The 26,278-nt window shown below is 52.4% G+C and overlaps 12 protein-coding genes across 12 annotated transcripts; 8 read left to right on the forward strand and 4 right to left on the reverse strand.

The window, feature by feature from the left end:
* Window positions 1-17: 17 nt before the first annotated feature.
* On the forward strand, window positions 18-2,063 carry AYO20_05124 (hypothetical protein; the record flags this gene model as incomplete). The annotated part of the gene is made up of 5 exons (XM_022643418.1): window positions 18-430; window positions 493-748; window positions 826-1,116; window positions 1,206-1,806; window positions 1,900-2,063. 5 exons carry the CDS (start codon window positions 18-20, stop codon window positions 2,061-2,063), a joined length of 1,725 nt encoding a protein of 574 aa, XP_022500517.1.
* A 424-nt stretch (window positions 2,064-2,487) lies between these two features.
* On the forward strand, window positions 2,488-3,418 carry AYO20_05125 (hypothetical protein; the record flags this gene model as incomplete). The annotated part of the gene is made up of 6 exons (XM_022643419.1): window positions 2,488-2,565; window positions 2,634-2,646; window positions 2,700-2,896; window positions 2,961-3,054; window positions 3,110-3,207; window positions 3,260-3,418. 6 exons carry the CDS (start codon window positions 2,488-2,490, stop codon window positions 3,416-3,418), a joined length of 639 nt encoding a protein of 212 aa, XP_022500518.1.
* A 911-nt stretch (window positions 3,419-4,329) lies between these two features.
* AYO20_05126 (hypothetical protein) lies at window positions 4,330-5,528 on the forward strand (the record flags this gene model as incomplete). Its single annotated transcript, XM_022643420.1, has 2 exons — window positions 4,330-4,528; window positions 4,618-5,528. 2 exons carry the CDS (start codon window positions 4,330-4,332, stop codon window positions 5,526-5,528), a joined length of 1,110 nt encoding a protein of 369 aa, XP_022500519.1.
* A 345-nt stretch (window positions 5,529-5,873) lies between these two features.
* AYO20_05127 (hypothetical protein) lies at window positions 5,874-7,770 on the forward strand (the record flags this gene model as incomplete). The annotated part of the gene is made up of 7 exons (XM_022643421.1): window positions 5,874-6,081; window positions 6,133-6,212; window positions 6,265-6,432; window positions 6,607-6,628; window positions 6,688-6,740; window positions 6,792-6,956; window positions 7,012-7,770. The coding sequence occupies 7 exons, from the start codon at window positions 5,874-5,876 to the stop codon at window positions 7,768-7,770; spliced, it is 1,455 nt and encodes a 484-aa protein (XP_022500520.1).
* Window positions 7,771-9,254: 1,484 nt separating this feature from the next.
* Window positions 9,255-10,588, reverse strand: AYO20_05128 (GDP-mannose transporter; the record flags this gene model as incomplete). The annotated part of the gene is made up of 4 exons (XM_022643422.1): window positions 9,255-9,691; window positions 9,749-10,132; window positions 10,189-10,276; window positions 10,337-10,588. 4 exons carry the CDS (start codon window positions 10,586-10,588, stop codon window positions 9,255-9,257), a joined length of 1,161 nt encoding a protein of 386 aa, XP_022500521.1.
* Window positions 10,589-12,817: 2,229 nt separating this feature from the next.
* On the reverse strand, window positions 12,818-13,513 carry AYO20_05129 (hypothetical protein; the record flags this gene model as incomplete). The annotated part of the gene is made up of 1 exon (XM_022643423.1): window positions 12,818-13,513. The coding sequence occupies one exon, from the start codon at window positions 13,511-13,513 to the stop codon at window positions 12,818-12,820; it is 696 nt and encodes a 231-aa protein (XP_022500522.1).
* Window positions 13,514-13,866: 353 nt separating this feature from the next.
* AYO20_05130 (hypothetical protein) lies at window positions 13,867-14,560 on the forward strand (the record flags this gene model as incomplete). Its single annotated transcript, XM_022643424.1, has 3 exons — window positions 13,867-13,894; window positions 14,059-14,126; window positions 14,180-14,560. The coding sequence occupies 3 exons, from the start codon at window positions 13,867-13,869 to the stop codon at window positions 14,558-14,560; spliced, it is 477 nt and encodes a 158-aa protein (XP_022500523.1).
* Window positions 14,561-15,898: 1,338 nt separating this feature from the next.
* AYO20_05131 (hypothetical protein) lies at window positions 15,899-16,369 on the forward strand (the record flags this gene model as incomplete). Its single annotated transcript, XM_022643425.1, has 1 exon — window positions 15,899-16,369. One exon carries the CDS (start codon window positions 15,899-15,901, stop codon window positions 16,367-16,369), a length of 471 nt encoding a protein of 156 aa, XP_022500524.1.
* A 950-nt stretch (window positions 16,370-17,319) lies between these two features.
* On the reverse strand, window positions 17,320-18,591 carry AYO20_05132 (hypothetical protein; the record flags this gene model as incomplete). Its single annotated transcript, XM_022643426.1, has 1 exon — window positions 17,320-18,591. One exon carries the CDS (start codon window positions 18,589-18,591, stop codon window positions 17,320-17,322), a length of 1,272 nt encoding a protein of 423 aa, XP_022500525.1.
* Window positions 18,592-19,518: 927 nt separating this feature from the next.
* On the forward strand, window positions 19,519-20,053 carry AYO20_05133 (RING-box protein 1A; the record flags this gene model as incomplete). Its single annotated transcript, XM_022643427.1, has 4 exons — window positions 19,519-19,644; window positions 19,696-19,774; window positions 19,832-19,902; window positions 19,955-20,053. 4 exons carry the CDS (start codon window positions 19,519-19,521, stop codon window positions 20,051-20,053), a joined length of 375 nt encoding a protein of 124 aa, XP_022500526.1.
* Window positions 20,054-22,210: 2,157 nt separating this feature from the next.
* On the forward strand, window positions 22,211-24,181 carry AYO20_05134 (hypothetical protein; the record flags this gene model as incomplete). The annotated part of the gene is made up of 1 exon (XM_022643428.1): window positions 22,211-24,181. One exon carries the CDS (start codon window positions 22,211-22,213, stop codon window positions 24,179-24,181), a length of 1,971 nt encoding a protein of 656 aa, XP_022500527.1.
* Window positions 24,182-24,533: 352 nt separating this feature from the next.
* On the reverse strand, window positions 24,534-25,694 carry AYO20_05135 (hypothetical protein; the record flags this gene model as incomplete). Its single annotated transcript, XM_022643429.1, has 1 exon — window positions 24,534-25,694. One exon carries the CDS (start codon window positions 25,692-25,694, stop codon window positions 24,534-24,536), a length of 1,161 nt encoding a protein of 386 aa, XP_022500528.1.
* Window positions 25,695-26,278: the final 584 nt, after the last annotated feature.

Genomic DNA, 26,278 nt, shown 5'->3' on the forward strand with positions numbered 1-26,278 from the left:
GCATGATACTGCTTCCCATGTGCAGGCTGCTGTGCTTGCTGCTCGGCTCGGCCGTGTGGACGGCGTCGGGCTCCCACGCGGCACTGATCGCCCGTCAAGGTGGCCAAGCACCGACCGTCAAGGTCAAGAACGGCAGCTATTATGGCGTCTACCAACCGACATATGATCAAGATCTGTTCCTGGGCATGCCGTTCGCCCAGCAGCCCCTGGGGAACCTCCGCTTCAACCTGCCCCAGTCTCTCAACACGACGTGGACAACCGCCAGAAACGCCACGCAGTATGGTTACGAGTGCTACGGCTACGGCAGCGACCAATGGGTTCTGGGCAATGTGGTGAGCGAGGATTGTTTGACGCTGAATGTCGTCCGCCCGAGCGGCGTCGCGCCGGACGCGAAGCTACCGGTCGGCGTCTGGATTCATGGCGGTGGCTTGTAAGGACAATCAGCCAATACTTGATGGACGAACCATGCAAAAGACTGATGACTTGCTACAGCACTGAAGGGGGGAGCCGTGACCCTCGATATAACTTGAGCTTCATTGTACAGCAGTCGGTCGAGATGAACCAGCCCATCATCGGGGTGAGCTTGAACTACCGTCTCCAGGCGTTTGGATTCATATACGGCACCGAAGTGATGAAGGCTGGAGTCACCAATTTGGGATTCCGCGACCAACGTCTGGCGTTGCACTGGATCCAAGAGAACATTGCGCCTTTTGGCGGAGATCCGACCAAGGTCACCATTTGGGGCGAGGTGAGCAGTTTCGGTTTTTCTGTCGCGTCGTCTCTAGGGGGAACTGAGTCACTGACGAACGAATCTCCCTTGCAAAGAGCGCGGGCGGTAACTCTATAGGCACACAACTCATTGCATATGGTGGTCGAGACGACAAGCTCTTCCGCGGGGGCATCATGGAAAGTGGAGGACCGCTTCCGTTTGATCCCTTGACCAATGCGTCCTCTTGGGACAAGTACTACAACAGCATCACCAAGGCGGCGAACTGCAGCTCCGCACAAGACACGCTTGGGTGTTTGCGCAAGGTCCCGATCGAGAAGCTCAACAGCGTGCTGAACAGCAGTGCCACGGCCACCGTCCCTGGCTGGGGCGCTCAGATCGACGACGACGTACGTTTTATTTTCCCTCTCCTCTTCTCTCCTTTGTTCAGCGAACGAACCTGATGAAGGGAGCCTTGCTAATGACAATGTACACGCAGTTCATCACCGGCTCTGCCGCGGAACAACTCGTGGCGGGCAAGTTTGTCCGCGTGCCCATACTGCACGGCACGAATTTCGACGAAGGCACCGCGTTCGGCGCAAAGGGGGTCAACACGACAGCGCAGTTCCTGGCCGCGGTACAACGCACCGGTCCCAACGCCACCGTCGCCGAGGCTTTTGCGCTGTTATACCCGGACATCCCGGCCATTGGGATCCCCGCGACCCTGGACGGCCGTCCTTCGGGGAACTACTCGTTCCTGGGCGCGCAGTACAAGCGCGCGAGCGCTTACGGGGGCGACATCCTCATGCAGGCGCCCCGGCGCGCGACCTCGCAGGCCTGGGCGGCCCACAACGTCAGCAGCTGGAGCTACCACTTCAACGTGGTCCCAAACGGCGTGCCCCCGCAGACCGGCGCCACGCACTTCCAGGAAGTGGCCTTTGTGTTCCGCAATCTCCTCGGCGAGGGGTACAACAACTCGGTGGCGATGGACCCGTTCGCGGGGAAGCCGCCGTCGTACGACGCCCTGGCCACGGCGATGAGTCGGATGTGGGCGAATTTCATCGCGTCGGGGGATCCAAACGGCGCGGGTGGTGCGAACGGTAAGCTGCATGATGCCCCATACGTCGCATCTTTTTAGATTCTCTTCCTTTTTGGAGGAAACGTCGATTGCTGACAACCTCTCTCTCTCAAAGCCTCATCAACATCCATCCACTGGCCGGCCTACACGCTGGCTCAGCCACAAAACATCGTCTTTGACACCAACGCCACGAACCTGATGTACATCGAGGACGACCTCTACCGCGCCGAGGGGATTCAGTACATGATTGATTTGTTTCCGACGGTTTATGGTCGATGAAGATGACAATGATGACAATGATATGATGATGATCATGGTATGTGTTTGAGCTGATGGATGCTATTATCGCAGCATTCTGGGATAAATAAAGTCAGAAGCTACATACAATTACCAGGGTCACACGTGCGATTCACCAGTATGAAAACATTACTGGTGGTGCCAATGTGATATACGGTGGACGGCAAACTTTCCAAGGAGCAACAGTCTGCTTTGGTAATGCTTGAGATGCTCCAATACGCTTTGCAAGCTTGCAAAGCCTTCCAGCTCGTGGGAGTTAGCTGGCCTAAAGTGCGCCCGACTGCAGTGCGACAATGCCCCTCACATCTTCATTGTTGACGCAGGGCGTTTCAGCCAATTCCGAAACGCCACATGTGACGACGCTTGGAGAGGAGGAGAAGGGGCGTCGATAGCATTCTACCAAATCATGACTGGCTCCGGTCTTTACGACCAACGGTGCCTCAAAGGCGTCCATACCCAGAGACCCAATCTGAGCTCAATTATTGTGCGTTGGGCATTAACACCTTACTGCGCTTCTCCTTCATATTAGACCACTGAGATTGCGAACTCTAGTTCTCATACCTTGGTACAGGTTATTCACACAGGTCGAGGAAGCGGACTAATCTGACTTTCATCCAGTGAGTGAGACTATGGCACGTTGCTTTAAGCCAGAGGATCACCCTACCAAGACCAAGCATCATCCGCTTGTCGACCACATGCTTAGCACAGACACGCAATCCGCTCCAATGCTGGTCGTCGAACGTCGACAAGTTCTATCCGCAAGTACGACACATCAGTCTGACCAGCAACAGCCGCTGCCTGACATGGCGCCAGTGGTTGGTCTCAACTTGGCACCTAACTAATTTTCCGATTGTGACTAACTGGTTTATGGGTGGATAGGTACGCGCGAAGCTAGTCCAGTACGGTACGACAACTGGCGGCGCGAATGTGGGTGTAGGCGGTCGCCAGGTATTTAAGAAGAAAGTTGAGTTTGGTGAGGATCAAGAAATGCCTCTTACCCACCAGGAAACTAACCTCGTGGTTTGAAGGAGTGACCGAAGTGCCGCACGACTCCCGGAATAATCCACGAAATGAGGAACACACCAGAGCACAGCAACAGAGCGAAGACGGCTCCCATGAACATGACGTCCAAGTTGATCTCTCCTTACCAGCACCTGTTCGAACTAATTTGATAGCAGGATGACGGGCCCGAGGTTACTGATATTAATGGAGAGCCAGGGGAGGATGAGCTGGACGAAGCCAGCCTCGTCTACATTCAGCGTGGAACAATCAGCGGCGGTGCTACCGTCACCGTCGATCAAGACCAGGTGTTTGAAGACGAAGTCAAGTTTGGGTAAGATGCACCGAATTATCAACATGTATGCCCGTCGGAATCCCCTTGACTGACAATTTTCCAGTGGAACAAAAGTGGTCAGATCGACATGATCTTGCCACTGCCAGAGAATTGTGGGCACTTTGATGCTACAAAAAAAAAGGCTGCTCTAGATATGGCCGGCTAACATCTATTACCTACCATTGCTGCAGGTAGATGCTGCGATAGAACAAAAGAGTCCACCGTTATCTAGACACTATGTGAGCTGAAGGACCTTTCATTTTCAACGAGAGCGTATCGGGGCACCACACTTGGCACCGCATTAGTACCGCACGAGGCTCGTGGCATATGAAATGTATGTGCAACTGCTAGTCATTTTGTAGACGTCCATCTTGTATGAACCTCGACCTCGTTGCCGCCGACCTTATATAGGGAGCCATGATGTTGCAAATCTCAGCCTTACCTGTCAGCCTCATACGCCTCTCGTGAATCTCCAATCTCGCTCGCCGCTCTCGACTCCTCATATCTCCTCATGTGAACTCTCTTCCTCTTCTCTCTACCCAATCTTAGCGGTGCTGTGGAGATTGGCAGTTCGTACGCGGAGGGTTACAGAGGCGAAGCATCAGGAGAGGCACGGCCACAGCCTCTCTACAGTCGTTGGCGTTTGAGATGGTAAGGACCGAGTAACAGGTGTAGTGTAGTAGGAGAAAGTTAGTCGTCTTAGCGCCACTATAATGATTGATAACTAACTGTCGAATGGGTCCTGGTTCGCCGCCTAGTACCTCGTATAGCTATTGTAACCTGGAGAAGCTGCTTTAGGTTAGTGCCTCGTACAGTATAGGGCGGCATCACCCTAAGCCGGGAAGAACAAAATGTCTATCGTGGCCCAGAAAAGCGTCGCTCCTCAATTTGTGTGACTGCATCATATGGGAGTAGATGGGCAAAGTCCAGCGTCAAGGCCGCAAGCATCAGCACCACTCAACATTCGGCAAATCCACCGTGGTCAGGAGACAGCACAGCCATCACCCTCCCACCAAACCCAAAGCACCATCCACCGGGTCCCAACATGGTCAGCCACAGGCACGGGTCAAGGTGCCTTTTACCAAGAATGACAACGTCCTGCTTGTTGGCGAAGGTGAGTGCCAGTGCCCGGTCTTCCTGGTTTCGCGGCCTCCAGACGGACTTGATGGCTCACTGATGCGGTGGCTGCTAATGACATTCTAGGAGAGTTTTCGTTCTCGCTGTCGTTGAGACAACACCACAAAGTGAACCAAATAGTAGCAACCTGCTACGACTCCGAGGACGTGCTCCAGAGCAAATACCCGGATGTCCAAAAGACTATAACACAGCTCCGGTCGGCCGCTCGTGGCAATGATACCGACACAACACACCATGAGACAGTTCAAGGCAATGAGACCGCGAACCACAAAGACGACGAATGGAATGGGTTTTCTCCGTCGCCACCTGAATCCCCTACTCACGATCAAGTCGAAGACTCCGATAGACCTCGAGACGAGGAAGCTGTCCACATCCTTTACGGCATTGACGCTACGAAGCTTGCGTCGGCGCATAAGAAAGCCCTAAGGCCATATTCTCCCTTCACCAAGATTGTCTTCAACTTTCCCCATGTGGGAGGTCTAAGTACCGATGTCAACAGGCAAGTACGCTACAACCAAGAGCTGCTGGTAGGGTTTTTTCGATCGGCCAAATCGTTGCTCTCGTCTCGAACCCGTCCGGCCTCGATTAGAGATGACGGGAGTGACTATGATGATATCTCAGAGGGTCCCAAGCCTGGCGCGGTGAATGGCCAGATTCTCGTCACGCTGTTTGAGGGCGAACCTTATACGTTGTGGAATATCCGGGATTTGGCCCGTCACTGCGGCCTCAGGGTGGTGGAAAGCTTCAAGTTCCCGTGGTCTGCCTACCCAGGGTACCGTCACGCGAGGACAGTTGGGGATATCACCACCGGCAAGGACAGGAGCGACGAAGGGAAGAGGAAAGGGGCCTGGAGAGGCGAGGAGCGCGATGCTCGGTGCTACGTGCTCGAGGACCAAACTGCGGAGCCGGAGGACGTGGTGTCACCTCGAGGGAAGAAAAGACGGAAGCAGGGGAGTGACGAGGACGACAGCGAGTGACATGATGTCGCTGTGAATATCCATAGAGGTATACGAGGTATACATAGCCGTCACCACAAGTGCAGTATTATATTGTCCAGACCTTGTCATTTGGTTGTTGCCAAGGACGCCCAGACAGCCAGCTGGACTCCCTGACTCCTCACGAACAACCCAAACCGTCCACTTTTCTCCGCAAACTCAAGCCACGAGCCACACGCCGCCCCCAATCAATTCCACTTTCTTTTCTCTCCCTTCACTACTTGGTACTACTCCTACTCTTTTCCCTTACTTACCACCGCATTAGACATCTACGGCCCATAGAATATCTGTCGCAACCACATCTGACATCCTCAGTAACCCTCCACCATGGCAGACGATGCGCCTCGCAAGCGGTCACGGTTCGACCAGACAGAACCCGAGCCACGAAAGACTTCGCGCTTCGACAGACGCTCCAGATCTCCATCGTCCCGACACAGCGAGTCCAGGAGAAGTCGCAGTCCGCTCGCAAAAGCTAGTCAGAGTCCCGCAGCGTCTGAGAAGCGCAGCACCCCTCTAGATCCAGCTGCCGCCGCAGGTAACTTCCCTCATGCATACATGCCGTGTCGCGCTGCTAACACTCACAAAGCTGCCGCTGCTGCAAAGATCAATGCTGAGCTGCAAGCCCGCAAGGGCATCCAGCATGTCGACGTCCCTCCAGTTCGATCCGTACGTCGATCTAGACGTCTTGACAAGGCGTGTACGCTGACCGTTCTTTTAGTCACTCACTCCGACCCCTGCTCCGACTCCTGCGACCCCTTCCTCCGGTCAAAGCGCAGCCAAGGTCGATGGGGAGATCTACATTGCCGATGGAGACTATATCAAGGACATTGAGGTGAACGACCTGCGCAACCGCTACACTTTGACAAAGGGCTCTACGCAAAGGATGGTAAATTTCCCCTCTCACCTACTTTGGTTGCATCGTTTGCGTGGTACTGGGTGTGTCGAGCTGTCCTCAAGAAACAACCTATCTTTGTCCGGCGAGAACTAGTACTCCAGTCGAAGGATGCCTCTGACCAAATTTAACGTGGGTAATTTGCTGACACGGCTTGTCTGTCTTTAGATCAAAGAAGAGACCGGAGCTGGTATGATTACCCTGGCGCAATTCTTTGAGGGTTGCACAAGACTTACCTGTATTCTAAAGATGTCACAACCCGCGGTTCCTACTATCCGGATAAGTCTATGGCTACTGCAACGGTAAGCCACACAGAACCTACAAACATGACCGGTTCGACTAATGGGACGCAGAATCCACCTCTGTATCTGCACGTCACCAGCACCACCAAGGCCGGGCTCGAGAAGGCTATTGCAAAAATAGAGGAGCTAATGAAGCAAGAACTTCCCAACCTGGTTGACGAAAGACGCTTTCGCCGCAGGGAACCGGAGCAATTTGAACGAGATGAATTTGGCAGGGTACGTAAAGACGACATGATTGTTTGGTTGGTTCTCGCAACTCACCTGTGATCAGAGAAAATGGCCCGAAGAGCGGATTCCCATCGACATGGAGAATATTCCCGGATTCAACCTCCGCGCACAGGTCGTCGGTCAAGGCGGTGCCTACGTCAAACACATCCAACAGGAGACGGGATGTAGGGTCCAAATCAAGGGCCGTGGATCTGGCTTTATGGAACACAGCACTGGACAAGAGTCGGATGAGCCCATGTATCTCCATGTTGCAGGACCTCAACCCGCTCAAGTTCAAAAGGCCAAAGAACTGTGTGAGGATCTGCTTGCTAACGTCCGCGTGAACTTTGAGCACTTCAAAGCCAACCCGCCACCACCGAGAATGGAGTCATACACTGATGGTTACGGAGCTGATGCAAATCGCAGTTCTTATGGACACGGAAGAGACCGCGGTCGCGGCGACAACAATTACTCGCATGGCAGCAACAACTACAACTCTCCCTATGCTGGAGCGTCAGCCACCCCTGCGCCTCCTGGAACTGCTTCTTCCCCTACAGATTACGCCGCACAATATGCGCAGTACTATGCCAGTCAACCTGGCGGTGATCCTTACGCTGCCTATGGTGGCTATCAAAACTACGTTGCCTACTATCAGTATTACCAGCAGCAGGCCGCTGCCGCTCAACAGTCTCCACCGCCACCGCCATCAGGACCAGCAGATAACAATCCTCCGCCTCCTCCGGCTGATAATGGTGCAGCAGCACCTCCACCACCTCCTCCATCTGGTGGCTACTCGGCGGTGCCGCCACCTCCAGGTTTATGAGCATGTCTCGTGTCGTTAGGCTGACAATGTCAGATCAAGCAATCCGACACCACTACGACACCTCTTTCAGGGCAACATTCACGTCTCTTCTCCACCATTTTTCCTTTGACCTTGCTGTTCCGACAGGAGTATAGCAATATTCTGCCAGTGGGATCGCGGTTTGTATTTCGTGCGCACGGGAAGGGCCAACTTGAACGTTGGACAGGCAAAGTATCACAAAAGGACATAAAACTCGCGAGAGCTGATCGGTCAATAGGGACCTGATCCCATAATTCCATTTGCAAAGCTTCCTCGCGCGTTCCCAGCAGCTGACTTTGTTGGCGTAGTCGTGACATTCGACCAGCTGCTCGGCTCGGCGTAGTGAGCGTACCATATGATGAGATGGATACGACTCGTTGTTCGCTGAGTTTGGGCAGGTCGACTCGACACATGAACGGCTGCATGTGAGTGAGCCACACTTTTTCTAGAATCTCTTATACCAGGTCTCTCGGTCTGAGGTCTTTGGAGGGTTATACTCCCGTGGACCAGGACCATTGAGCCCGAAGCACAGTTTACAGTCAGTTTATCCGTCAGCCAGCCAGTCAGTCAGTCAGTCACGGCGAGGAGAGAACGAGTTCTACCTACCATCCGTCCTTTTTTCGTTTCCTTTTGTTCGTGGTTAACGAGCGAGTGCGTTACACGCCTTGTTATCTGTTCCTGTCGATGCTGTGGTTCTATACCGGGATACCACTGCGTCCTCCTATCTCATCAGTCAAAGCACAGCACAGCACAGCAGCATACACAGCCAGACGCATAGCCAGATGGTGGTGTCACACTAGAAGGAAAAAGAAAGAAATCCAGAGATGTTGGGCACAGCATACGCTATTCAACATACAGCATACAATATACGACACACACGGATATACATCACTTGCCTCCGGGGTCTCCAATCATCTAGTTTCCTGTCTTCAGAGTGTCAGTGTTCTGAACTGCCAATTCTCGGAAAATCAGTCCAGTCCAGTCCAGTCCTGAACCGAGCACCGAGTCTATATCAGCTCTGGCAACGCTTTCTGGGATTGGCTGGGGCTGGCCTCGTGTAGATATATACTCGATATAGGATTCTATAAACCCCGAGGCGAGGTGTCGAATTGTTGACTGACTGACCATACATTCCATTGCTTTACGCCCTCAATGTACCTGACCTAGTAGGAGGACCTGACCTGACCTGGTAGAATGAATACGTATGTTCTCACAATTTCTAAATGTTGTTTTTTAAAAAGTACAGAAGCCGAACGGAACGTTTTCGCGTCGAGTGATTCTTGTTTCGACATGACCTCTTTACGTTTCAGAGATTCTTCGAGCCACATCCTTCCTGGCCCGTCACACACAAATCAAACGCCTCGCAATGCATAAGATCTTCGTCCAAAGCCATTGACCAAGTCAACATATTGAGAGAATAGTAGTCTACAACTTTGCCGCCCTCAAATCGCCCCACCTCCGGACACTCATGCCTTGAGACTGTCTCGATTACTCTGGCTGCTGGCGCTCATAGTATTTGTCGTGGGCAGGATGGTCTTGGGTTTCGACGACTCTCGGACTTTAGCGAGTGCATAGACAATGCCGCTGAAAAACCCAACAGTAATGGCCGAGACACTGGGGATGGTAACAGGTGCGTCGAAAAAGATGAGACCCGACACGGCAATGGGGAGTTTGTTGAGCGCTCCAACCATAGAATATGTGGTTGAGGATGTAGCCCGCACACACCAAGCAGATGTGTATGAAATGAAAATCGACGACATGCCGGTAAAGATCATAGCGCCAATGATTGCGTTTCTCGAATCGATTGGGAAGTTCTTGGACAGGTTGAGGGCGGACCAGTCTTCCAGGGTCAAAGAGGCGATCAAGAGGACGGGGATGGTGAGAAGATTGTTGTAGAACATTGCTAGAGGTATGCGATTAGTCTCCCTTCACTCCTGCCAGTTTCGAGGCGGCAACTCACTGTCAAAGTCTTTGAAGTTCGTCAGCTTGATGCGTTTGCGCATCCCCAGCACGTAGGCCGCAGTGGATAGACAATTGGCAAACATCCAGATGTACCCGGCGTTCAATGTCGCCAATTGTGCCGTTGCAGCAGCCGCAGCGGAGCCGTGTGATTCTAACGCATGTTTGATATCGGCCCATGCCGCAATGATGGAGCTGAGGACCATCAACCCAAAGGAAAAGAGAGCCATGGATGAAACTGAGCCTCCAAACCATAGCACCTCGCCGTAAGCAATCAAGATGATGGTCAAGTTCTTGAAGATGGTGTACACAGGGATTGAGAGATATCGAAGGGCTTTTGTGCTCGTGTAAATCATTCCGATCAAAAGGAGGGAGATGGGAAACCCTAGAAATCTGTTAGATTCAAGAACACTGACAATTCAAGCCCGTTTCAGCCCGTACATTTTTTGGCCTCGTCTGCTTTGAAGTCTCGATACGTGATGATACCGGCGGTTTTGCAGGATTGAATAGCCAGGACGCAGACAATTCCCTAGGGACAATGAATGTCAGTTGAAGGTGCGGAGGACAGTTATCAGCAGGATTGACGAACCTGAACAGCCAGCAGGAGGAAGTTTAGATTGTAGTCAGGAAACGAAAGGATGTATTTGTTGGCCACCGTCATCAAGATAGACGAGGCACAGTAACTGACGACTGGAAGAATGGGATTGTTCTGCCAGTTGGACGCAGGGGGTGAATATCTCGGGATTGACGGTTGAGGAGCGTGAGAAAAGGTTCTCCCCTGCTTCTCTCCGAGCTCCATCTCGTTGCCCTCGAGAAATCTTTTCTTCTCCTCTTCAGCCATCTCTTTTGTGGTTTCGGCGTCCTGGACCGACGAGGTTCTGAGGTCCTGGGAGAAATGGGACAAGCAAATGACGTGGCTTGGCCGAGAGGTCGGGAGGAGTGCAGGGTTGGGCGAGGAAGTCAGAAGAAAGTCAAGGATGGAAACGTTTGATATTAAAGTCCGAGAGACTTGGGAAAGGAAAAGTAGGCGAGGGCGTGTTCCGAGAAAAAGCGCGTTGAAAGGTGGGTGGATGTTGAGAAATTGATTTAGAGGCGCCAGATGAAAAGGGACACTTTGGATGGAAAAAAGGGGAGACGCAGGTGAACGCGCAACGCAAACTGAAAAGTCGCCAGTGGCTGCATCATGGCTGGCGCTGACGTGCGTCAGTGCCTTCTCTACCTCGGACTGGCTGCTTGGTGGTACTTTGGTGGCTACAGGCACCCACGGGGGCCCAATTAGGCGTCAATTTGAGAGGGCCTTGGGGTAAGTGGTGTGCCTAAAGCAGCTTGAACCATCTGGAACAAGCCTAAACCAGCTTGCGCCTGACTAACATCCCCCCAAATGAGCCGCAACCCAGGACGCCTCCAAGTTGGTCCCACTGACCTGAGCGTGTGTAACGCAGAAGATACAATTTCCGATATCTTCTTCTGCATCCATGGACCATCCCTGTCCATACAGAATTGACCGGACTACGGATTATTTCGTACCCGCTACCTGTCTCGCCTTTCAGCCTCTCAATAATAGCTCCTGCCGATCAGATTTTATCCCCGGTAGACCCAGCCGATCGCGTTGATATCAACTGCAACCAGCCAAAAAGAATTCCTACGGTTTGATATCTTCCATTGTGGGTCCGTTTCAAGAGCCGGGGCTCCCTTGACACTGCGGATACTTCTGAATAGAGTGCTACAAGTCATATCTTAACCATCCCAAGCAAGGCCGCTGACGCCCGTTCTCGCTTGTTTTGGACAAGATACGAGTTTGCATGCTTAGGAGTCGGACAACAGACACCCAGTCAGGCCAGTCTAGCCCGGGTCGGCAGAGGAGAAACATCCCTCGTCTTTCTACCCCTAGGCAAGGGACGAATTGGGAACAGCCACTTCCCTTGGCCTGGGTAGACTATCCCAGATTCTGCCAGGGAATCGAAGTTCTGAGCAACCCTCAATCAAGAACGCAAGGAGATTGCTTTCTCTCGTCATTGCGATCGGCATTGACAGGTGCGCACCTCGTGCCTGACGGTCGTCCTCTTGTCCAGAAGAATGCCTGAACAAAGATTACTTGAATAGGGGTCAAGGAACAACCCGACATTGCCAGTGATTCCTATACGAGGTGGAAAGACTGATGCTGCGCTTTACCAACAACAGCCGAAAGCAGGATTCAATCTATTGAAATTCTCACCGAACGAAATCACTGAAGTAGGTGAGGACGAGGCATGTGAAGCCTACTTGTAGTGCTCCTCATGCATGCACCTGTTGCGGGACTGCTACTGTTTGAACAACATCCAGCCCTATACTAGTGAATGGGGGAAGCTGTTACTTCATCTTACCAAACTCCATCAGACATCGACCGCACTGAGAATGCCAGGTTGTACCGCATTTTCAAAAAGATCTAGCAGATCTCAGCCCAAAACTTCGGTCCGAAATGCCTCCATCGAGACACTCGGGACTTGGACCAGTTGTACAGTGTCTATGCACAGGTTGTTCTTTACCATACAACAAAGCACGAGGTACTTTCGACATAAACGGTAGAGTATTGAAGTGGATCGAGTCAGAGATAATCCCAACCACCGTGACGGAAATTAAGCCACGAGCAAGTACGGAGTCGTCTTCATACAGCGTTGGTGGAGACGATACTTCCCATCCGCTGTAGCAAATGTATATGTAAGTTCCAGGTAAGCGAGGCTGTCGCACAATGAATCGCTAGGGGCAATGCGTCAAGTGTTGGTTGCATTCCTTGACTTCGGCCTTCAGGTTTGACCTTGCAAGCCTGAATTGACCATTTTGCATATCACCCCTTTCATGCCCCGAGGATCGAGACAAATTTGGCCAGTGTGTTTTCCGTTTTGTCTGTGCCCTCCATTACCTGCAGTTCGGACTCCCAAGTCTGTTAAGAAGACCAAGACACCGTCGACGCTCTGCCCTTCGGGTCGAGTACCCGTCATGCTTGGGCAATGGTATGGAATATGCGATGACCTGATCTCTGATGAGAAGGTGGACCGCTCAGACAATCCATATGTCGCCTCTCTAGAGTCCTTCAGTCCCAATCGTCGTCATCGTCGTCGTCCCTCTGGTTGCGACTGCGGATAGCGCCACGGGCTGCTTTCCGACGATCTGGCGCTTCCTCGTCGTCGTCGCTTCTTTCGTCTTCATGTCCGAGGAGAAGTCTCTTTGATATAACTGTCCACCCGAGAAATACCTCCTCCAGCGCTCGGGCAACATCAATACTGCTCTCTTTGCCATCCCAGCATAATCCCTCAAAACCGGTGACTCTCCCTTTCACTGCTCCCTTGACAAAGCCAATCACACAAGGCAACACTCTCACACCCAATTTCTCGACCACAAACGGTGCGTTTTTGACGTCAATTCGGGCAAAGGAAACATCCGCACCCCCGTATTCTGCATGCTTGTCTGCAATGAGTTCACAGTGGCTGTCCATTGTGTTGCACCTCGAAAATTCAGGATGGAAGAAATGGAGCACTGCCCTCTCGTGTTCGGTCGTAAAAGCAAGAGCCTCGTCGTCACTCTTCAGTGTGATATAAGCCTTCTTGACGGTGGTAAAGGCCGTAGTCCCGGCAGACGCACCCGCCGCTTTTCTCAATTCTTCTAGTCTTTGAGCACGATAAGCCGCGTAATCTTCCTCTTCCAGCGACACAAGGATGGCGTCGGCGTCTTCATCCTCTCGGTCGGTATGAATGCTGTTGTCTTGGCCAGTGCCACTATTGGAAGCCATTGTAAACTCGAGGAATTCCTGGGATGCGACGAGTGGGAAGACCTTACACCATCGCGTCAACACCAGCAGCCCTGCCTCTCAATTGGTAATGAACACTGTATTGGATCAGACCAATCTTCTTACGCCCTGACGAGGAATAGAAAATATCTCTAGTTATTTCGAGGGGAAGCAATCCTGAGAAGGACTGCGCTATCTAGTCAGATGATCCGCCGAAACGATATTCTTGGCAATGCCGAAGTCTTGGCACGCGGAAGCCCACAATCAAGTTGTCCGACAATCTGCGACTTGAGATTGACAACTTTTTTGACGACCGTCTACAACACCCAAGTCCCTCCGGCACAACAACAGCAGAGATGGCGCCACCAACCCAGAAGCCTAAAGGTACGGATCATGTCATTTCTTTGAGGATAGAGTGAAGGGCGAAAACGACCGGGATTGGAGATTTGGAAAATGCTCAATTCGAGCGGCGGAGAGGAATTCTTCGACCTCGTCTTGTACAGTCAAATTGCTGCGTGGAATAGAGGGCTGACATTTGCACGTTCCAGGTGGCTCCTCGAAGTCAAAGAAGCCGAGTGCCAAAGCGAACCAGGCCGCCAAAGCCACCCTCAAAGGCGTACGTTGAGTCTACTCCTCGCTTCGAGCAAGAAATCTCACAAACTCTTTCAGGTCCACACCAACAAAGCCCGCAAAGTTCGCACATCCACCACCTTCCACAGACCCAAGACGCTCGTTCTCTCCCGGTCCCCCAAATACCCGCGCAAGTCCATTCCCCATGAGACGAGGCTCGACCACCACAAGGTTCTCGTCCACCCACTCAACACCGAGAGCGCGATGAAGAAGATCGAAGAGCACAACACCTTGGTATTCATCGTGGATACCAAGGCCAACAAGCGCCAGATCAAGGAAGCCCTGAAGAAGCTGTACGACGTCGAGACCGTCAAGATCAACACTCTGATCAGACCAGATGGGACCAAGAAGGCATTTGCGAGATTAACGTCAGATGTGGATGCGCTTGACATTGCCGCTACGAAGTTGTCGATTGTGTAAAGTGGGAGTCTGCACTGGGAGAGGGTTGTGATGGATTGCCTGGAATCAAACAAAAAAAGGGACAAGTCCATCAGTCTGGCATCTACGGATTGCATCGGTATCAAGGGCATGATTCAGCCAAGGTCCCAGATCGACGCTCGATATAGAATCTCGAGTTATGATTGACACGCACAATCGGCGTCGCCAAAATAGGAGCAGAAATTTTTTTCAATTGCTTTTCCGAGACATGAAGTTTTGTTTTCCCACTTCATAATTGGACCATGTCGTTGTTACAAATGAGCAAATAGCCTGCCTTGGGCTGGGCTCAATCCAGATCAGCTGCCCGTCGGAGCAATCCAAACACATTGTAAAAAGCCATATTTTCCGGACCGAAAACTTCCACATCTCATACTATTACTCCTCCTCTATTTTGTACAATGTATCCCCTGGGGACCCAAATGCCTTCCAACCCAGGTCTGAGTTCTCCACGGCGTCATCACCGACACAAGAGTGTCGAGACTATTGGTTCGCCCTCAATGTCTCCAGATGTTTCAGAATCACCATGTTTGAGTCGAACAGGCGGTTCACGCAGTTGGTCATGCAAGACTCCTCTTTGCCAGCCAGTTTTCCCGATGATATCGAGCCCGTGATGCATTTCTTGAAGCACAACTCGGTCAATTCGTGGATTTCTATAGCGCAAGCAGAGAACAGCACGTCAGTAGGTTTCATTGTCACGAGGTTCCACAACGGCGGCGGATGTAGGGAGAGACGTACGCTTTTGAACCTGAGCTTTTTGTGACTCGCTCTGGAGGAAGCCTTGCAGCTCTCGCTTCTCACGGTCTGTGAGACGCTCGACGTCTTGTGCGTTGATGCTGAGTTCGGTGTCATCCATGGTGGAGGCGTCTGTGGCAGTCGATTTGCAATAGAACGGGGGTAGTCAAGTTTTGTTTAACTGCGTAATTGTTTAGATATTGATCAATTACACCAAAGGCTGCTTGGGCCGCGCCAGAAGAACACGCAGCAAAGATCCAGTCAGAATCACTTTCTATTCAGCCTTGCCTTGGCGGAAGATACATAAGCAAGGCTCCAGAGTTCGGCAATAATACCGCTTACATCATCGAGGTATTATTTTCCTGGGGCGCAGTCTGGTCCTTCGCAGCCTTGCCTGCCACTCTTTCTCGCTAGATGCTTGTCGATAACTCACTCGCCTCCACCATTCTTCACTTCTCCACGACTTGACCAAAAGAACTCATATCTGTCCAAAAAGAGGCTCACCTTACTCTGATTCCTTTGCAAAGACCAAACTCACTCGCTTACTGCTGTTCCAATAACTTTTTTGACTTCTAACGGGGAAAAAAAATGCCTCCGGTCCGCTCTCGCGCCCATAAAAAGCCGCCCCCAGCGGGGTTCGAAGACATCGAAGACACTCTCCTCGAATACTCGAACAAGATGCGCGACGCCCAGAACGCCTCGCACGAGGGGAAGAAGAAGCACGAAGCCCTCTGGCCCATCTTCCAGATCTCGCATGCCCGTTCCCGGTACGTCTACGACCTGTACTACACGCGAGAGGCCATTTCGAAGCAGCTGTACGAGTGGCTGATCAAGAACGGATACGCGGACGCGGCCCTGATTGCGAAGTGGAAGAAGCAGGGATACGAGAAGCTGTGTTGTCTGCGGTGCGTGCAGACCAAGGAAACGAATTTCCAGGGCACCTGCATCTGTCGCGTGCCCAAGGCCACCCTGAAGAGGGACGGCGAGGCAGCCGAGGGCGGCGGCGGTGGGCTCCAGTGTGTCAATTGCGGATGCAGAGGATGTGCAAGCAGTGATTGAATGGGGTTCCACGTGAAGGCGACTGCGACAAACGAATGGGTTTGGCTGCGTCCAAATTTCTTGACGAGACATATATCACGACTCATCCGATACCGACGCTGCTGAGGTCACCAACACTTGAAGGTTCTCACTTACGAATGGAGGCAAACTTTCATCACTGTGCAGCTCGGAATGGCCAGCACGAACAGCAACTACATCTTCCGAGAACGGGTCCCAGCAGCTGGCTGAGGCGATGATGATGAAGCACGAATGATTGATGAGCATCCGCCCACGAGTATCGACTCTTTAGGAGTCCGTCAATGGCACACACAGCCCATGGGCCATGCAAATGGACGGCACAGTCATCTACGAATGATGACACAGCCCGGAGACATCTCACGTCTTTTCTCCCTCCTTTAAGCGCTGGGAGCTAATCCAACAAAGGTGCGAACTTGTATCGGATGGGCCGGCGTTGCTCGGGGGTTTCTCTGTAGAAATCATGCGAGGATGGTAACCCTCAAGGCATGTCCCCTAGGGTCAGGAAGTCAAAGTCACTCCAAAGTTACTGTGTCTACGCACAGTTTGATGAGGAGACTCTTTGTGGTCTTGAGCGAAAGATATATCGGAGAATTAATACTTGTCCACAAATATAAAAGCCCTCATTAGGTATGAAGGTTTGTATGTGGCCAGCACCATCATCCCTCAGAAAACAAATGAAATCCACCTCAAAAGAATGACCAGTCTCTAGTTTCCATACTTTCCAAATCTGCTCCATGATATGATCTTTCAAAAGATAACTTCCGAGCCAGTAAACCACCAGGTGAACCAACCCAATACCGACAAACCCATGCCGTCCTGACCCGATTCGTCTCATGAAGATCATCAAAACCATGGAGTCTTCGTACATTGATCTAGCCCTTGCTCTGTTTTAGTTCTGCCTAGATGTCATATGACGCTTCGCTCGGAATGAGTCATCCTCGAGACGTAAGGTCCAGCTTTAGTACTCTTCTCAAATCGTCCTCAAGTTGTTGCGCACTCGGCTTAGATCGATGAGTTGGCATCTGCGGGTGGCTTGCGGATGGCCCTGTAGTATACTGAGGCTGTTGACGAGAAGCATGTGTTCGCGAAGCCGTTGGCGGCGTTACTGCGCTATCGGACGACAATTCGGCGTACTCAGGCTCGCTCTGTGCTCCGTAGACATGTCGAAGTCGCGAAGAGTTCGTTCGCTTTGGGGTATACATCTGACCACCTGGAAATGGGTACCCCGCAGGAGTAAAGTTCTGGGGAGGATGATATGTAGAATTCTCATGCATGTACACTGGTGTGCCAGGGTTCGAGCTGGAGCGAGCTTGGCCCTGTGGAAGGGAGCTGTACGGGGCTCTGGCATTGAATGGGTTAGTATCGGTGACGGAATCATTGCCGACGCCGTTTTCGCGACCGCTTGATTTCATGAGCAACTGCTTCAGTGCCTCGGATTTCGCTTTGCGTTCGTTTTCATCCATGCTCCTGCCTCCTGCAGACGTCGACTTTGTGGACCGCAGAGCCTCTATGCGATCTTTGTAAGGGGTAGCAAAGGCTGAACCATCCTCTCCAGGATTGCCACCACCTTCCAGCTCAAAGGGGAACATGGGATCTCCCTCTCGGGGTGCCGGAGACTGAGAAGCAGGGCTTCCATTGACGACAGAGAGACTGCCAGAACGTGCAGCAGGGCTCTCACCGCGAGGAGTGGCTCTTGCTTGTCGGGCAGCTTCAAAAAGGAAGTCACATGGAGTTGATTCTCGCTTGCTAGGTGATTCATCACCTGGTGTAACCGACGACTCGCGAGAGCTGGCGCCTTCTGGTATAGGGACTTGTTGTGGTATGGAGCTCGTGGAGGGTAGAGATTTGGAGTAGAAACTCGGAAGAGGAAGAGCTGAAGGGGCTGGGGATTGTTGGAAGGCAGATCCGGCGTACGCAACTGGTTTCATGGGTGTCGGCGTTGCTTTGGTCCTCTCCTGTTGATAGTTGCCATGTTTCCCTTCTGTCTGTGACGTGTTATTGCCTTGTGGAGGTTTGCGGTGTTGACCTTTGATGCCATTCTTTGTTGTGTTTGTAGTGGTGGGGGAGGGGTTGCGCTGCACACCTGGAACTGGCGCGGCTGGTGCTGCAGCGCTGTCACGGGCGTCTGATGGTCGGGATTTCCTGCCTGAACGGCGAGGAGCTCGAGGAGCTTGAGGCAACGGAGTCGTAGCCACAGCAGACATTGTGTTTGTAAGAGGGTTTCGATGGGCCTGATGAAATCGGCAGCCCAGGACCTGAGTAGATCAAGGAATAATGAAATGCAGAACGCTCAGAGATATACGAATATTGAACTGCGCAAGAGGGACAAAGAGACCGCACGATGTATTGGTGGGCGTCTATCTTGAGCGTTTACGGTGTGGCGAAGCGTAGGGTCTCAGAGTAGGTCGTCGTGGTTGGTGTGAGATGAAGCTGAAGATTGAAGTGTAAGTGTTCATTGTCTGAACGTCGTGTAGTACCCGGGGCGCGAAGGACCAATTCTATCCCTAAGGCAGAGTATTGGTCTGGAATGTATGGTTGTATTGATAGAAATGAAGATACTGTTGAACCAGATTGGTGAACCGCGCAGATAGGGTAAAGGGACAGAGAATAGCGAATGAGTTTGGGTGACGCAGGAGCCTGCGACAGGACGGAGGAAGGACTGAGAAATAAGAGGGTTGGAAGGGCGGCGCCCAGGGCAGTGCTGCGGCTGGGCGGCGAGGGCGTGCAGGGCGTGAAAGAGGGTCAGAAGGGGACCAGCCGCATTATTGTCGCCACCCCAGGTCCTCAGCCAGCCAGTCGAAGGCCAAGTCAACCAGGCTGCGAGGCGGCGCTGCTCTGACCAATCTTGGTTCGGGAATCATCCTCAGCCATTCCTTCACTTCAGCCTTGTGTCGTGCTCGTCCATCAACTCCGCAGTTTGACCTGAACACCTTTGATTTCTGCTTCATCAGGCAGTTCCTTTGATGTTCCCTTGGTCTAGAGTTGTCTCCGTGTGTCCGCACCTGACTCGACCGGTTCGCTCGACGCTCCCGTCCACAACCACATCGAACCTCTTTCCTTTCTCACCGTCCTCCCCGCACTTCCATACCCCCCGACTGTAAAACAACAAGACAACATTCCCAGACATCCAAATGGCGGACGTTGAAATGGCAGACGCTGCTACGCCTTCCGACTCCAAGACCAAGGCCACTGTAAAGACCTCAAAATCAGGAGTTACGGAGGGCGGCGAGCCTAAGAAGAGATTTGAAGTCAAGAAGGTGGGATAGATCACACGGAGTTCGATTCACCATGATACTGATATATTTTAGTGGAATGCGGTCGCTCTATGGGCATGGGACATTGTTGTCGACAACTGCGCCATCTGCAGAAACCACATTATGGATCTTTGTGAGCGATAGCTCTGACCTCAGATACGTTGGCCCCCCTTTGCTAATAATACCACAGGCATTGAATGCCAGGCAAACCAGGGCGCAGCTACGACAGAGGAATGTACAGTTGCATGGGGAATTTGCAATGTAAGGATATCAGCCATGACCATTTGATCAAACCACTGATGGTGGCATTCAGCACGCCTTCCACTTCCACTGCATCTCCCGATGGCTCAAGACTCGACAAGTGTGTCCGCTGGACAACCGAGACTGGGAATTCCAGAAATACGGCCGATGAATAATGACTTGACCAAAATTCGAAACACATCCCAGACATCCTTAAAAGGGGTCATAGCTTTGAATGGACAATAACGCTGCGCCTAGCAGTTTTTACACAGGCACGCACCGCCGCATGGAAGAGAGAGGGCCGAGCAAGCGACTGAGGACCGACGTGTGGTACTTTGGGACGGCTGAATGATTGATGCTGGGAGAAAGCTTTGATGATTTTGATGGCCGAATGCATTCACGACCAAAGACCAGGGAGCAGGGCAACCATGACCATCGGAGAATTGAGACTGGCATCAGGCAAGAGAATGAGGCCAATAATAACATGAAAACGTTATGACCTGCTAAATTTGTTCATGGAATATCCACGGGAAATTCTCATCTTGCTTCTGTTCCCACCACTATGCCTCCTGGCGGCAATACAGACTTAGAACCTAGCCAGGGTTGCGGATGTCGATTGTAAGCTGGCCAGGGAGGAACAACAAAGAACATTGCAAGCACGACTCCTGCCAATCCGATCCACATAGTCAAATAGATGTCTTGATCAATAAAGCCCATAATGAGAGCAAGAATCTGCAGGCGTGTTAATCAGCATTGAACGAGACGTGACCCGGTCCTAGAGGGACTCCAAGATGGGGAGGTACTGTAGCCTTACGGAGGAGATGGTGAGGACGGCAGAGGAGATTCGCTCTGCAAGACGCTGACCGTCAAAATCCTGGTTGCAGCGAGTCAGAATCGGGAAACACAGGTTTTAGATGAGCTGAGAGGGGGGAGAATGAGGGTGTATAGGCTGATTGTTTCGGACTTACGATTTGACCTTCGAAAAGGTCTTGCAGCTGCGAAATGACCGCGTCCATAGTCAATGCTCTGATCACCTCGCGAGATTGGCACTTGATTTCACTTGTTGGAGAAGGTTCCTGGGTTGATCGGAGAGACTTTGGTTGATGTGATGTGGTGTGAGCAAAGACCAAACGTGGCCTCCAGTTGTGTTGTGATGATACTTGGCTTCAAAACAAGCTCCGGAGACTCAGGCTTGGGTGACCCCTCACGAGGTCCTCCACGCCTAAACCAGACGTGACCTTAACCAGTTTGGTTAAGAAAAAGGAACACAGCAGGGGGGGAACCTAGACACCCATGTAGATCTAGGCGATTGACCGCAGAGGGAATTGGGGGCGTGATAGGCTGTCCTGGACGCCACGGGCGAATCCGAGCAGCCTACGGGGTCCTCTCTCGGCTGCCTAGGGGGTAAAAAATGCCTCTCGGCTAGGGGTGCCATGCCCAAGTGCCCACTAATCCTTACACTTTGCTGAGTTTTGTGTCGCTTTGGTTGGTGAGCATTCTGGTTCCGTCTACCCACCAACCCCTCCCCCTGCAGTCCGGTTCTTCTACTTCGTCCATTTTTTTTCTCTTGAGGACATAATCAGCGCCTTTTCTTTCCTCACCTTTTCCCATTTTCCCCAGTGACATCGAAAAGTTGCATAATAGCAACTGAACTTCTCCCCACCTTTTCGCACACTTTTTTCCCTCGCGGCCTTTTATATCTCTCTTGACTTCCACTGGACGCAAACTCATCCAGTGGCTGTATACTGCACGAAGAGGCACTGTGACATACCGCTCTCCTCTCACATCTCTAACTCTACTCCATCTATCTATCCAAAACTGATTCTTTGGACTCGCCGACTTGTCCTTCCGAGTCTCGATCCATTCACTCCTCCAGAAATCCCACCTTTCGAACCTTTAAAAGGCATAGGAAGGCTGTTTCACAGTCTTTCCTATCTCTGTGTTCCGACCTTCCATCCTGGCGCTCGACAGCGACTTTAATTCTCCTCCGGCCTTCAAGTTGGCGGGCTCTACAGTCTTCTCCTCCTTCATCCGCCCTTTGCTAGGAACCGCCTGCATGGTTTTCACCGGCGCTACAACTCGACCCCCGTAACTGGCCCTTCGGAGCTGCGAACCTGTCCCTGGCCATACCTGGCCTGGGGAACTACTGCTATTGATTAATTGAAAAGAGACGGTACTGGTTGTTTGGAAACCCTGGAGAAACCTCTCACCACAGCTGGCAACTCAGTCGCCATCGAATCTTACAAAGTGGCATAACTAGCGCATTACCGGCACTGGGGACAGTGCCAACGAGGCTGTCAGAGTCTGTACCAAAAGAGAAGCGCTCAACATGTCGTCGTCTGGATCGTCGCCAGAAGAGAAGATGGACAGCCGCTATAGCACCCCAGCTCCGGAGCTGGACGACCACCGAAGCACTTTGGGGGTTCCCCCCGCGCATGTTACTCTAACTGTGCCCGCGGTCGAGCTACAAGTTCCCACGCCGAAACCAAGCCCTCTGGAGGAGCGAGACTTGATCTCCGTGGACAACGCGTTACTGAAGACACGGGAGCAAGAGAGGCACCCAATCGCCCGCGACTTTGAGAATGCCATCGAAGACGACGACAAAAGCGATGCGGAATTTGACGGACCCCAAAGCAGTGTCAGACGACCGTCACTTCATGCCAGGAGATTCACGAATAATCGCGATGGCCGTACCCGTCTTCCCCGAAATGATCGTTCACGAGAGAGCTCATCCTCCCGGTCGACTTCCCCTGCCAACTCGATTGAAGCATTCGCCGAGCCCCGTCGCCGACAACGCGCCAACACTGCCGAAAGTCATGCGTCCTCCCTCCTAGAGACTTTCCGAAATCGCGCCTATTCGAATGGCACCGCCCAACGACGTCCGACGCTGAGTAATATCAGCATTCCTCCTGCTCTTACCCAACGCACAGACAAGGACGCCAGCGAGGATGTGACCTTCCCTACCGACGAGGAGCCCGGGAAGACCTACAAGATCGATTTCGAGGAGCTCGAGGAATTTGTCGCCCTCTGTGCACAGGGCAAAATTCCGGATGATCAGATTACTGAAGTCTCAAGTGACAACCGGGCCTTTGTGGACCTTCGGAAAACCAACACTGGAGAACCCAATGTCGTTCTCAATGGGGAATCCTTTTATGAGAAGCCCATAGTACAGCACGATTCAAACCACGATCAGGTTTTCTCGTCCGAAGAGGAGGTCACAATCCAACGAAATCATGTGGCACCACAGCCCGTGGACAGATTCTTCCTATTTACGTCTGAACTCACCCAAGGCCAACGTGCTAAGAAGCTAGGCGATTTCGTCGCCGATGGCACCACCACGTTCCGTGATCTGTTTGAATTTGGACCTGATGGCGGCGTATGGTGGCTTGACGTCCTCAACCCCACCAAAGCCGAGCTTGCTGTCCTCTGCAGGGCCTTCAAGATCCATCGCCTCACGCAAGAGGATATTGAGACACAAGAGGCTCGTGAAAAAGTCGAGTTGTTCTCTCAATATTACTTTGTCTGCTTCAGGTCGTTCAACATGGACAAAGGCGACGAAGACTTTCTCGATCCAATCCACATCTATATTGTCGTCTGTGCTGATGGGGTGTTGAGCTTCAGCTACAGTCCTAATCCACACCCGAAGAATGTGCGCAAGCGTATCGCGAAGCTTGGTGACTTCCTCTCCCTCGGACCTGATTACATCTGTTACGCCATGATCGACGATATCGTCGATTCTTTTGCGCCTATCATCCGTGACGCAGAGCAAGAATCGGAGAATATTGAGGACCAGGTGTTTATTGCGCGCGAAGACGACTTCTTAGCCCTGCTGAGGCAGATTGGCGAATGCCGCAAGCGCGTTCTTAACATGATGAGGCTTTTGGGCGGCAAAGCGGACGTCATCAAAGGCTTCGCGAAGCGCTGCAACGACCAGTACCAGATGACGCCTCGCGGCGACATTGGACTGTACCTGGGCGATATTCAGGATCACGTCGTGACAATGATGTCGAATCTGGGCCATGTGGAGAAGATGCTCTCTCGGTCCCACGCAAACTATCTGGCCCAGCTCAATGTCGACAACATCTTGAAGGGTAACCACACCAACAAAAACCTGGCAAAGATTACGGTCTTGGCCACCATTCTCGTGCCCCTGAACTTGATCACTGGTCTGTTCGGTATGAACGTCAATGTCCCCGGCATGAATACCGACGGCTTGTACTGGTTCTTTGGTATCCTTGGAGGGATTGGAGTGTTTGTCGTGATGAGCTTGTGCCTTGCAAGACGGTTGAGAGCCATCTAGCACCCGGGACACTTCTTGCGTTGTTATGCTCCTTGACTGCGTGTTTTGTCGTTACACTTGCTCACTTTTGGTGGATTCAAGTTTGTCTTTGGTTAAACACATTGTTAGAGAGACAGAAGTCATGTTAGTACAGAAGAGGGGGATTGGTACGTTGATCTGTTGACGCATTCTCAGAGATGGGATAGAGTCGTGTATAGAGTCTATAGTTTATTGAGTTAGGGTGTGATAGTCATGGATTATATTGAATAGAGCTCAGCCATCCTCTTGTCTACTTCATGGTTCATACGCTTTCGTGCGATGAAAAAGGTCTACGAGGGTACAGACAGCGATGGCACGCAAGCCATCACCGGGTCTATGACTTGTACTTCTGGTCTCGGAACCCTGCGAGAACCTCGACTGTCCCGTCTCCCCGTTCGGCCCACCTCTTGGCCGCAATGTCCGGGTTCAGCTGCAGTGTCTGCTTCGCCTTGACCCACTGCTCCATGGTGACGATCTGGTCGAATCTGGGTTTGACGCCGGCCTTTTCCAGCACGGGCGAGTCCGTGATGGGGACCAGCAACGTGTCGTTGTGCGGGCGGGCAAAGTACAGCAGCCCGGTGCGTTTGTACTGGCGCTGGTCCTCGGGGGGCGCGACGACGCGGTGCACCGAGCTCTTGAGCCAGCCGCCCGTGAGGTGCGAGATGGTGTCGGCGAGGTTCACCGTGATGGTGCCCGGCTGGGTCGACACGTACGTCCAGTTGCCGTCCTCGCCGAGGATTTGCAGGCCGGCCACGGGCTGGCGGAACAGCAGCGTCACAGTCCCCAGGTCGGTGTGTCCGCCCCCTCTGCCGTAGTCGCTCGCGGCCCACTCCTCCTCGGTGCGCGGGTAATAGAGCATGTATCGGGAATGGTCCTCGCTCTTCTTTTCGTACGTGTGCTGTTTGGCCAGGTACTCCTCGTCGGGGAGTTGCAGGACGATGGCGAAGAGGCGCAGGAGCGGGAGCACCACGTTGGCGTGGAGGGCGCGCTGAAACGCCTCGATCTCACCCAGGTGGGCCTTGATCAGGTCGGGATAGTCGTACTTGCCGACAAAGTCCTTTGTGAACTTGGGGAAGTTGAGCATCTCGACGTTGTCCCGCGCTTTGGACTGCAGCGAGCGTCCTGGCCGTCTCCAGCCGTTGTAGTCGGCCTCGGCGTAGCGCACCTCGTACTTTTCCTTCTCCGACACGGGCAGCTCGAAGAAATTCTGCGCCAGCGTGAATTGCCGGTCGACCTCCTCCTGAGACAGGCCAAAGTTCTTGACGTAGAAGAACCCGACGTGGTGGACGGCGTGTTCCAGCTGCTTGGCCAGCCGCTCTTTGCCGCCGGGGCGGCCAAAGTCCTCGAGATCAAGCGTGACGAGTTCTGCCCAGGGCAGATCTGCCTTTGTCACCGGCGGGTGCACGTAGGGTTTGAGATTGCTGTAGTCATACTGCCGAGGGTCTGCAACTCCATTGGCCGTTGAAGCCCTTGTATCTGTAATAGTTGCTGACATGGTTGATATTGACGAAGTCTGAGGGCTTAGTGTTTATCAGTGGGCAGGCGAAAAGATTTACCGTCAAGTTCTCGGCGTAGTCAATTGAGAGGCACGATATAGCATCAAGGGGGGGCGTTACCAACAATCGTCCTTTATCAGGAGCATTGGAAGACAGTCACATAGTGAAGCGGATTGATTGTGTCAGTGTTTCTCCAAATGTCGCCATCATGATTTCCATCCATGCTATTCGCTCCAAATCAACGATTTGCACAACGACAGTATAATCTGCCCATGTTCTTGCATATCTGTCAGATATCAGACCCGACAAGTCGACGATACGAGGGTTAGAAATCTGTTATGCACTACAGTCATTGACCCTGATTGGTTCTCGACGAACTTGGATTTGTCAGGCCTCACGTGTGCATTCCAGTCCTTGATCGGTGTTTTCCGAAGTACAATGTCCCTGGATTCTGCACAGCAGTTTGAAGAGTCCTCGGAAGGTGGTATTCGCGGAGTCAGTGCACTGACTTGTACTTGTAGAGGATTGTTTCCTGGGTTGAGTTGATGCCTATCAGCCTCGTCATATTAGTCAGCTACACGTG

Source organism: Fonsecaea nubica, assembly GCF_001646965.1.
Source record: "Fonsecaea nubica strain CBS 269.64 chromosome Unknown Scaff29, whole genome shotgun sequence".
Lineage (NCBI taxonomy): Eukaryota > Fungi > Ascomycota > Eurotiomycetes > Chaetothyriales > Herpotrichiellaceae > Fonsecaea > Fonsecaea nubica.